This window comes from Pipra filicauda, unplaced genomic scaffold, assembly GCF_003945595.2.
Source record: "Pipra filicauda isolate LSUMZ 115617 unplaced genomic scaffold, ASM394559v2 scaffold213_size2393758_pilon, whole genome shotgun sequence".
NCBI lineage: Eukaryota > Metazoa > Chordata > Aves > Passeriformes > Pipridae > Pipra > Pipra filicauda.
Window position 1 is genome coordinate 1,528,281 of NW_024104325.1, and position 11,820 is coordinate 1,540,100.

At 52.8% G+C, this 11,820-nt stretch overlaps 1 protein-coding gene across 2 annotated transcripts in view; it reads right to left on the reverse strand.

The window, feature by feature from the left end:
- MXI1 (MAX interactor 1, dimerization protein) overlaps positions 1-11,086 on the reverse strand; it is a 58,200-nt gene extending 47,114 nt beyond the window's left edge. The window contains exon 1 of one of the 2 annotated variants that reach the window (XM_027735237.2): positions 10,810-11,086. In XM_027735237.2, coding sequence (XP_027591038.1) covers positions 10,810-10,993 — 184 coding nt within the window. In that variant the 5' untranslated portion in view covers positions 10,994-11,086. Of the gene's footprint in view, positions 1-432; positions 826-10,809 lie in introns of those variants that run through there. The other variant, XM_027735238.2, reaches the window with a different exon arrangement.
- Positions 11,087-11,820: the final 734 nt, after the last annotated feature.

An 11,820-nucleotide genomic window follows, 5' to 3' on the forward strand; every position in this document is an offset into this window, starting at 1 on the left:
CAAAAAAACCCCCATGACAGTCCAGAGAGTGCCTTATCTCCCTCCTCCTGGCCAAGCTATCTGAACCGAGCAAACCAGGTATATTTCACTGTGCCATCAACGTCTCTGCTGAGCCAGAGCCACCCACCACCATTCTTCCTGCCCAGTGGAAAACTTTCACACCAATCTCCCCTTTTCTTTCCAGAAATCGCATCCACCTCAATCTCCCCCACTCTGCAAAAACATTCCACCTCATCCACCACCTCCAAGACGACCCGTCAGTCTTATCCCTCATCCAACCCTTCCCTGCTGGGGATTTAGCACCATTCCGCCAGCAAAACACTCGCTCCGATCCCTATTCCGGGGTCACTCTCCCCCCTCCGTGGGGATCCGACCCCAACCCTATTCCCCTCACGGAGCGCTGTCACCCAGCACCCATCCTCCCCCCATTACCTCTCTCCCTTCGCTCCAGATACTCGGCCGCCTCCAGCAGCCGCTGGATGTTGATCATCTGGACCTGCTCCATGGCCGGGGGGCTCCGCCGCCCCGGGCCGCCCTCCGCCCCCACGCTCCCGGCTCCCCCGATGGAGACGGGGGCGGCTGCGGCGGGGAGGCGCCGGGGATCGCCGTCTCTGCCCAGTGCCCGGGCCTCGTCACACCGTCCCGGGGGGGCGGCTCTCCTGGGAGGGCGAGGAGTGGCAAGGGGAACACGCGAGGAAATGCCGGAGGAAGGACCCGCTCCGGGATGCTCCCGCCCGGGGCGGCAGCGCGGCGAGCGCTATCCCTGACCCTGCCCCGTGCCCACCGCCCGCCCCGGGCTCTGCCCTCGCCACCAGCCCAGATTTACCCCCAGCCCCGGCCCCGCCGGGATCCCACCCCCCGGGCCGCTCCGGCCAGGCAGCCCCGCGGCGGGACCGGCCGCTCCGGCCAGGCAGCCCCGCGGCGGGACCGGCCCCTCCGGCCGCCGCCCCGCCCGCCGCCGCGCAGCACTTTGTTTACCTCTGCCCGGCGCTCACGGCGGGCGGGGCGGAGCGGGGCGGGATGGGAAATGCAGTTCCCGGGAGCACCCAGGGACCGGCGGAGCGTGTGGGGGCATCGACACGCACATGAACCTCCCAGGGTGATGGCTGTGTGCCCTCACGCCTCAGGTGAGGGCTCCGCGCCCACCCAGACCCCGAGGTGGCGGCGGTGGTGGTGGTCTGAGGTCAGAGAGTCACAGAATGGGTCAGGTTGGAAGAGGCCAACCTGGTGGGGCATCTGGTCCAACCTCCCTGCTCAAGCAGGGTTATCCTACAGCACGTGGCACAGGATTGCGTCCAGATGGTTCTGCAATATCTCCAGTGTGGGAGACTCCACCACCTCTCTGGGCAACCTGTTCTGGTGCACAGTCACCCTCACAGTAAAGAAGTTCTTCCTCATATTCAGGTGAACTTCCTGTGCGTCAGTTTCTGCCCATTGCCTCTTGTCCTATTGCTCAGCACCACTGAGAAGAGTCCAGCTCCATTCTCTTCACATTCTCCCTTAAATACATGGATGAGGTCCCATTTCAATCATCTCTTCTAGAGGCTGAACAGACCCAGCTCCCTTAGCCTTGCCTCATAGATGCTCCAGGCCCTTGATCAACTTTGTAGCCCTTTGCTGAAGCTGCTCCAGGAGCTCCATGTCTCTCTTGTACTGAAGAGCCCAGAACTGGACACAGCACTCCAGGTGATGGCTCCGTGCCCACCCAGGCGCTGAGGAGGTGGTGGTTTGCCCTGTCCTCCCTCCCTTCCTCACTGCCAATTTGCAGTTCCCAGTGTACCAGAGCCACACATGGTTCACAGTCTGTATGCCCAGCTGTAAACGGTGGCTTCCTCCTGGGCCACCACCACCTGGAGAAGCCATCAGTGGGCAGCAGCCGCTGGCACACCACAGCAGCCTGCAGGCCAGAGCTTCACACTCCACCAACAAACTGGGGGCAAGGCAGCAGTTGCCTAGAGTGCACGACTTCAGCAGCCACTTCATCCCTCTCCTACAAACACCCAGGCTTTCCACACGTGGAACTGCCTATGGCAAGGATGAAGCGGAGAGGCTACAAAAGATAAAACTGCATGTTCCACAGGGTGGGAGCTTTCCACATCTTACCTGTGGAGATGTAACTAAAGACAAGGTGCTAGGCTCAGGGAATTCCCACCTGGAGTGGCTGAAACAGTGTTTCTGATGGGAGGCTGAGGAGCAAGACCCATTTTTAAGTGTGAACACAGCCCTTTGAGAGCACAGACAAGCGATACCACAGGCAGCAATCTCACTCTACTTGAAGCAGCACATTAACAAGTAACAACAGTGACCATCTCAACATTTTAATGAATTCTGTCACACACCTGCCAATATGATCACTCTTTTCAGCATTTTAATAACATATTTACATCCTGATTTTCATACAGATACAAATCCTCAGATCAATTCTGGGACTGAATTTTACCAACTTCAACATTAGCTGTAATGGAGCTTAAAAAGCTGTTAACATTTAATTGTATGATACCAGTCTCTAAAATATTTGACTTACTCAAAAAGTAACATTTTTACTATGAATCAGAACATTCATAGTAAAACTCCGAGTCTCAAACTGATCCCGACTTAGAAACCCTCCAAAGGCTGTTTTGTAGTTTTAACTGGGATTATTTTCATGGGCCTGAACCTTTAGGCCATGACTGATTACATTTGCAAGCATTCCTCATCAGAATGGGAGATGGAGAAGTACCTTGAAAAAAAACCCAGAAAAGCAGAGATTGTCAATTAATGATGTGTGCAAGGGCTTTAGGCAGAGCACAAACTATCAGGAGACTCATGATGAAGTTGCAGGAGTTGGCAGCATTCAACTTGAGAAGGCCTGAAAAAAGTGGATTCAGGGTAGCTAACTTTTCTTTAAACACATTTTGCTGATTCACCATTTCTGAGGTTTCCTCGGAAAACTGCAGGCTTGCAGCTGATGGACGTAAAAATAATACCACTATTCAGTTCTTACACAGACCTTTTCATCTCTGAATCTCTAGGGGTTGGTTTGTTTTGTTTCTCTTAAGATGGGATAGTTGAGGAATAAAGGAAGCTGGGACACCTCCAGGGACATACCTCTGTCTTCTGCTCTGTGGGAAAGCCAGCCCCAGCCCTCACTCGGACTGCCAGCCCCAGCCCTCACTCGGACTGCCAGCCCCAGCCTCCACTCACGTACCTACACCCAGCCAGACCACAGCACGTGTAAAGACTGGCTTTTGTCTGGGGAAGAACTCAGGGAAGGAAGTACTCTCTCTCCCCATCTCTTGTTTTTACACTGGAAACTGCCCATAGAGCAGATTGTTAAAAGCACATGGAAAATTCCAAATTTAAGCAGTCTTTGGGACTACTTATATGATCTTGGACTAGCGAAAAGGTGCACAGACCTCTCTGCAACAGTGAAGTTAACACAAGAGCATTTCTGGGCTCTAGCTGTGCTGCCTCTAACCTGCTTTCAAAACCACAGAGCCATTTGCCTCTCAGGATTAGCAATGCTAAACATTACAAAAAAACCAAACCCCACAACTCCAACCCCCAAACTCACGATGAAGCCCCACAATCACTGCAAAACAGGCTGTTGTCAGCATCCACTGCCACTAGCTTTTCTGATGGCACATTTGGAGATATGTAGTGCCACTCTAGGGATTACATAGGGAAAGCCATGGGTGGAAAACGTAGGGGTAGGTTAGAAGCATATCCAAGCATATCAGCCTCATGAAGTTCTATATACAGAATAACAGTGTGAAGGAGGGGGACCCTGATACACACGGCGAATTAAAACAGCTCTGAAATGAAGCAACGGTAGGATCAGTTCTGCGTGAAATGATGTAGGATCAGCTCTTGCATTTACACTTCAGCTCAGTTTCCAAGTCTTTGTTTCTGAAGTAAACAATGTCCAATTAGAAAAAAAAAATGTATGAAACAAAGACAAATTTGAAAATAAACTGTGAAACATCTTCCCAAAGAAAGAGCCCCAAAGAGGAGGCAAGCCAGCCGTGCGGCCACAGCAGATCTGCAAAATCTTTCAGTTGCCATCCCAAGTGCTCGTGTGGGCAGGTCAGCCTGCAAAATGCCAGAGCTGTATGTGACAGAAACAAAAGTGGGTGGAAAGTGAATAGCACGAAGAGGCCCAATGCTATTCAACTGCTGACCAAAAAGCCCCCAAAGTCAGATTTTAAATGTGGTGGAGCAATCCACAGGCAACAAGGGGGAGGAGCTAAGGGAAGAGTATTTTAGGGGAGAATGAGATCATTTAATTTAGTGGCTCCGAATGATCTGTAAGTACAGTTTTCTGATTATAAGTGCTTGCTGCTTGGCATCCCTTCTGGCAGCTGTGATTCACTTTCATTGTGTGTTCTGCTGCTTCGCCCTTTAGAAAGGGGCTTTTTACATTTTATTAAATGGCACTTCGGCAACCCTCCATTTCCAGCCTTAATAATGGATTTGTTAATCTCCCTGATAGCCTTTCCCTCCTCCTTAGCAATAATTTAAATATCCAAGAAGAAATCTGCAGTGCAGAAATCAATTAATATTTACATCTGAAATGCTGCTGTACTATTTTCATCAAGTACAACAGATGTGATCTGTTTTTTACCAGCATCGTCATCACTTGCATTAAACTAACATCTTCTATCAGGGAAATTTTCTAAGAGCTTTCCAGAAAGTAATGTTTTAGGCTTCTCAAAACTGAAATGATTTTAGCTATTTTCTTTCCACTCTGCAGGAAGGGAAACTGAGGTATAAGCAGCATAATTGCTCATATGAAGACACACCCTAAGCCAGAGGTAGAACAGGAACACGTCTCATGAATCAAGATGCCCAACCCTCCGCTTTGAACACAAACCTTAGAAATAACACAATGCTTTGCTTTGGAAGTTATTTTCAATAAGGACAATCCCTTTGGCTGAACTGCCTTGTTTCCCATCCCTCCGTTGGCTTTTCCTAAAACCCTCCTATCCCCATCTCTTTGCACCCTCTGAGAAGAACATAAAGATGGCAACAGTCACAAGAGCTTCCTTTACCCACCTTCACAAAAACCCTGCAAGCCCTTAATGTTGTTTTCAAAGCCTTGAAACTTAACAATCCTGCAATCAAGGCATGAACAGAAATCACCAGTAGAATCCATTTTCTGGTGCTCTCAAAGCAGTGCAAAGATTCACTGATTCCCCAAATTTCTGGGGACGGCAGATCCATAAAATTCCTGCTTCTCAAGTGAGGGGAACAACATCTGAATATCCCACCTATCAGCACATAGTGTTAACAACCAGGTCTCTATTCTTATACTCATGACTATAATGGCTCAGCATCAGAGGACTTGCAGCAGTGGACTGGAGACATCCCAAGTCCCACCTACTCAACACCCTTCCAAGGCTTGCAATACCTTCACTAATGGCCCCACACTGCCTATAGGATGTGGCCCCATTTCTCATCTGGGAGCTTCCTCCTTTCACAAGGCATCAGATAATCCCTTTCAGCACTCCCACTGGTATCTGGAACCCATCCACCAGTGAGGATAGACATTGCTCAGAACCAAACCACCCGGATATCCAAGAGTTTGGACAGGAATAAAGCGCACGCTGTATTTCTCACTCAGATTCAAAGATTAAGCTCTGCCAATCAATAAAGTAAAAGCCACAGGTCTACTGGCTCTTGGGCTACTTGCTCCTTCTCTCCAGGAGATGTGTGGCTGTTTTCAGACCTGTGTTGTGCCCCAATTTATACTGAGTCAGTGACTCACTCTGTGACTTGATTCAGTCACTTAACTGATCCAGCTGCAAAATTAAGGGGGCTTCCCATAAGAAAAAAAATATATCGTACACAGGATGGAGTCTTTTAGCTAAATAAGAAGGTAGGGTTCTTCAGCCAGTGGCAGAAGGTGCTTCTCTGCTGGCTCTCAGGATGCTCTGCTGACATGGGATATGATCAGTTCTCAGCAGCACTTCTGGCACAGTCCCATGGTTTTACCTCTGCCCTATCATTTCTCCTGCTGTGGCTTCCTTCTGAATTTTAAGCTGAGGTCCAAACAGCCTGAGTCAAAATAACCCAACCTGGAAGTGGCTAAAACATGAATCACCGTGGCCAGGTCATGAACTAGGAGGAATGAAAGGGGTTTATTGTGAGCTGGATGAAAAATATATAAATAAAGGGGCCCTGTACTGCTCCATATATCACATCACTGTGAGATCCAAGACCATCTACACTGACCTTGAGCCACGTGTTCAGCTCTCATTAATTCAATGGGAGCGCTGCACATAGACCAAAGGCAGTCTCAGCTTCTTCTGCCCTCCACTAATTAGAGGTTTCTGATATTTCTTTGGCTTGTCAAAAAATGACCCTAAACAGCACATAAACAATGGAAGAAGCCACATGATGAAGATACTGTTGACTCACCTTCGAGGTTCAGTTTTCCCCTCCTTTAGAGAGAATTATTCAGGAGCAAAAGACAAATCTAAGGTCACCCATTTGTTATTCCTGGTCAGAAGATCAATAAACATAGCCAGCACTTGAAGCAGACCTAGCTGTCTCCTGCGAGGGGCTAAAGTCTACCGTCCCATGCATGCACATCTCTATTAGACTTGTGAACTTGTCACCCCTGTTACAGTGAGTTGATTGCCTTCGTGCTTTTGGAAGAGGATATGGCAACACAGGTCTGTATCTGTAGTGAGATCAGTATGTATTACACACCATGTCTATTACAGATAAGTCATCACATCCCAAGGATTCATCACATGTTTACGCAACTACTATTGACAAAAATGTGAGTCTACACATACAAAGGGGTGGCTTGGCACGTACTAAACTTCAGCTGAGTTTACTCCAGATCCCTCTAAAAACATCTTCCAAACTCCAGCATTTCAGCTGCTGCATTTCCAGCCATGCTTATTCATGAAGTAGCATTTGCAGAGGTTATAGATACACCAACAGAGCTGCCCTGAGCACAACTTTCATTTCTGAAAACAGCCACTGGAATTTTTTTCATGTGACGTTTCTATTCCTTAGATACCAAGCTTAAATTTCTAGAAACAGGTCATTTGGAAACCCATACATGTCAGCTGGCAAGGTGTGTTGGGATTGGGTTTTGTGGTCTCGCCATGAGAACTGCAGCAAGCAGGCAGGCAGCACTGTTACTTATTTCCAGAGGTTCAAGTGGAAAAATAATTCAGTTATATTTCAGTAGCTAAAATACTCCATTTTTTCCAAGGAGTCTGATACTCTAATCTTCCCTGTCACCATACTGTAATACAAGTAATTTTTATTCCAATTTTTTAAAAAGGTAAGCAAATACCACAAGGGTGGTTTCACTGCTGGTGCTGAAAGGCCACTCCTGAAGCACAGCCTTCCCTGCCATAGCCCTGACAGTACATCCCACCCTGCTCCATGGCTCTCTGCCTGGTGGTTCTGTTTCCACACCATCCAGACAACCTATGGCCCCTATGCTACTATTCACCACCAGGATGATGGGACATGGAACCTATAAATGTAAAAAAAAAATCATAATCATCTCCTTATTTTTCCCTGGGCATCAAGCTGGCAGGAAATTCCTGCCTTATCTGAAAGTCTTGCCCTAGACATGAAAATCTCCGCTGCCCGCCTTGCACTACTGACCTGCAAGCAGGGGTGGGAAACCGGTGTGGCTTTGGGGGCTGAAAAGGGCCGAAAAGCTCCTCTACCACCAGAAGGTGTGACATGCACACTCTGGGATATACAAGAGTTTGGATCCACAAGAGATGAGGTTGTGTCCTTCTCTCAGGGGACCCCTCTACGAAAGAGTATCCACTCTTGCTGGGGACAGTGTCTTGAAAAGGTGAATAACCTGGCACAGCCAGCAAAGGCCTGGAAGAACAAATGAGGACACGGAGTGTGGTTTATCAGAAACTGTAAAACTACATGGAAAACCACTTGAGCTCAACCAGTCATAACAACCCTTCCTTAAGTTCCTTCCTTTGGCTGCTGAAGCCCTTCAGCTTCCATGCATCCGTGATGCTGATCCCAACCAGCATCCTGCTGCTTTACCCAGCTCTGTTCCTGTCACCCATCCTGGCCAGGAGGAGACAAACATCTACCTGTCACCTCTATTTTTTTAAGACTGCATTTCCTTGGGGCAGGGCACTGTCACTCCCCTGTGTGTACAGCACCTGGCACAACAGGGCTGTGACTCAGCCACCTTCCTGATGGGAGTAACACCAAAATAGCTCATTACAGCCCTGCGTAACACCGTGGTCAAATGACCTGGGCATCCTGCAGGAAGCAGGTGAGCACCAAGTCTGACTGCAACCGAATTTGGCAGTCTCCATCACCAAACTTTTTTGAGCCAGTCTCCCCTGTTATTGCTAATTGCTAGGTCAGAGGCTGTAGTGAGGAGTGACCAGCCATTGCCAAGGTCTCTGCCAGGCTGCCAGAACGGGCTGCACTGAGCAATCACTCCTGCGCTGGCAGATGAAAGGGCACAGCATTCTCATGGTGCAATAACCTGAGCTCCGCATGCAAATCTCCTCCCAGCAAGGCAATGTATATACGTTAGGATACAACCCTCCCACTTCTGCAGCTGTTCCTTAGTTTAGACAGGGCCAGTAACGCTCAGAGATTGTTTTCCAATCCCAGCAGCATTTTTCTTTGTTTGGGAGCAACACGTAAAAGCTGCCTGGTTTATGATGATCACGTTCTGAACAGCACGTTCGATAGCTGAACCTTCGGTTAAATGGGACTTTTCAACCTAAAATGTCCTAATTGCAAATTAAAATATTGAAAGCTTTTGCAGAATTGCCTAACAAAAATGATGATTTCCAGTATTATGACCATGATGATTACTAATGAAATGGTGAAAACAAGTGCTCAGGAATGGATTTGTTTGGATGCAAACACCTCTTTTCAAAATCTGGCAATAAAAAATGCTGTATCCTTCTGTCCTGCTCATTTTCCAGTTCCAAACAAGGAACTGCATAATACGATGCATTTTTTAAATGGAACATATAAAAGATCAGATACTACCCATCTCAACAGGAAGAAAAATTCTATCCTCCCCTCCCCTGAAAAAAACCCCATGATTTTGTCACAACAAGAGAAAAACAACAAACCCAAACCAGTGGTCTCACACTCGGTTTCCAAACCAGGGGTGCTGCTGTTTTCACAGGCAAACCCAATTCTGGCTGGTGTCTCCTGTCATTTCCTTGCTCGCAGCCGCTGGCCGCGGTGCAGCTCAGCTCCTCAGACACTTGGCTTTGCAGATTCATTACGAAACAACAATGAGCACATGAGAAAAAAAATCCTACCCTGATAATAATTCAACTTTCAAAAACAGAAAAGCAGCCTGGATTTGTTCCGGGCGAGCAAAGAACAAGGGCTTTCGGCTGCAGCTTTAGCGGCAGAGCAGCTTCTCCGCAGTGGAATCCCTTTCCCTGGAAGCCTGCGTGCACGCAGCTGCTCCCGCAGAACAAGGGTACCCTATATCGTCACCTGCACGGGACCTATAGCTGCCATAGGGGATGAGCGGCGAGGGGAGGGTGATGGAGCGATGGAGACACGCGGTGAGGGAATCGCCGATCCCTTTGTAAACTTAAACGGAAAAGAAAACGCAGCACACGCTCCACGAAGAGGAGGAAAAACGGGGGGGAAAAAACGCCCAAGAAACCTAAAAACATAAAACCGGGGAGGACAGAGGAAAAATCAAAGAGTAAAAAAACTGAATTAAAAAAAAGTAGAAAATTAAAAAAAATATCAAAATAAAGCCTAAAACAAAGAATAACAGAGAATCCCGATGAAAACAAGGGCAGGCCGGCGGTGGCGGAGCGGAGCCCAGGGTTCCCGGCGGGTTCCGCATGTAGCACCCCCTGGCCCGCAGATCCCCGGAGCCCTCGGGCCGAGCCCCCCCCGCACCGGCCCCGCGCCCCCCCGCACGGCCCCGCTCCGCTCGGCAACGCGTGACGTCACACGGGGGACCCCGGCGCCGCTCATTGGCCGAGGGGGCCGCGCGGCCCCGCCCCCGGGGCGGCGACGGCCAATGAGCGCGGCGCGCTGGCTCCATGTGCGAGCCATGTGTCCACCCGCGGGGGCGGGGCGGGCGCCGCGGGTGTGCGGGGAGTGCGGACTGAGCGCTCCGCCGGGCTCCGCGCCCGCGCCCCGCTCCGCCACGCCACGGGACACGGCCGCCCCTTTGTTCATAATGCCCTTGTTGCCCGCGGAGCCGCCGCTCCCAGCAGCCCGCGGCCCCGCTCGGGGAGCCCGCTCCGCGGGGGAAAAGCCGCAGGCTACGCGCACCCCCGCTCCGCGCCCGCGGAGCGGGAGGCTAGCGGCGCCGCTGGCCAGCACCCCGCAGCGGGCGCTAGCCCTGCCCTGCACTGCTGTGCCCTGCCCTCCCCTCCCCGCCGGCTACCTGGCGAGCGCTGCCACTTGCCTACGTGACTCTGCCCATGCCCCGGCGGGGGGCGCGGGGACGTGTCATCGCCTCCTCCCCCGCCGCTCCGGCTCCGCCACCGGCCCCGTGTCCGCGCGGGGGCCGTCGCCCCCCCGGTCCCTCTCGGTGCCCCCGCCGAGCCCGCTCTCCCCGAGAAGCGGCGATGCGCCACCCCCCTCCCCGCGCCGTCCCGCTCCGCTCTCCATCCCAAACTTTCCCCCCGGGCCCCGTGTCCCCAGTGACGGGGGGGGTCGCACGCACGTCTCTGCCGCGGGGGGTGCAGGCTGGCCCTTTGTCACTGCGCTCCCGGCCCCTGCAGCCAGCCTAAAGTTTGGGTTATTATTTTTCCTTCCCCTTGATTGCCTCCCCCCCCTCCCGCGCCGCGGTCACGGCCGCCAGCCCGCACTTACTTTTATTCTCCTTCTCGATCCGCTCCAGGTAGCTGGCGGCCTCCAGCAGCACCTGCACGTTGTACAGGAAGGTGTCCATGCCTGCCGCGGGGCTCGTGTTGCAGATGTCCCCGAGGGGGCACCGGGCCCCGCCGGCCGCCCCCTCGCCCCGCGGCTCCCTCCGCGGCCGGCCGCGCTTGCCCATCGCCCCGTCGCCTCCCCGTCCGTCTGTCCGTCCGTCCGCCCGCCCGTGTGCCGGCGAGCCCGGCGGCCGCCGCGGTCCCAGCGCTGCCGCCGCTGTGTCGCCCCACGGGCCGCCGCCGTCCCGCCCCCCCCGCGCCCCGGCGGGGCGGCCCGGCCCGGCCGCGCCTGCGGAGTGCGAGCGCCGCCGGCTGCGCCGCGCCCGGCGCGGGGGGGCGGCCGCGGGGCCGGGCCGGGCTGGGACCGGCGCGGGGGGAGCGGAGGGTCGCCCCGCAGCAGCCCCGGGATGTCCTGCAGCCCCGCAGCCCGGAGTGACCCCTGGAAAGGGGCGCCGGCGGAGGTGGCCCCGCGCCCCCGGATATCACTGGCGGTGTCGGTGTAGCCGGGGAGGTGGGAGGGTCCGGCTGCGCCCGCACCCGGGACACAGAGGCACAGCCAGGCCTGTTGTCACCCCGTCTCACCTCCCGCCACTGCCTGAGGGTCTGTCCCTGCTGGGGAACCCAGGGTGACAGCCTATGCTGAACCCAGCCCTGGGTGAAATGGGGCCAGCACTGCAGGCACAGCCCCGAACTCCAAAGGGGCTCCTCGGCATGAAGCACAAGCGGTTTAATGTCAAACTACTCCTCCTCTATTGAGCAGTCCCCCCCAGAAAGCCCCGTCTGGGTTCAGACTCCAAAAGCAACTAATTTTTTTTTTTTTTCCAAAGCAAATCAGAGGCAGAGAGCAGGCAACGAATGCACCAGCCTAGCCCTTGCCCTCATGTCCATCCTTGCAGACCTGGAGTCAGGGCCGAGCACACTGTGTTTGGGGCATATCCTTGTTTTCCCCTTG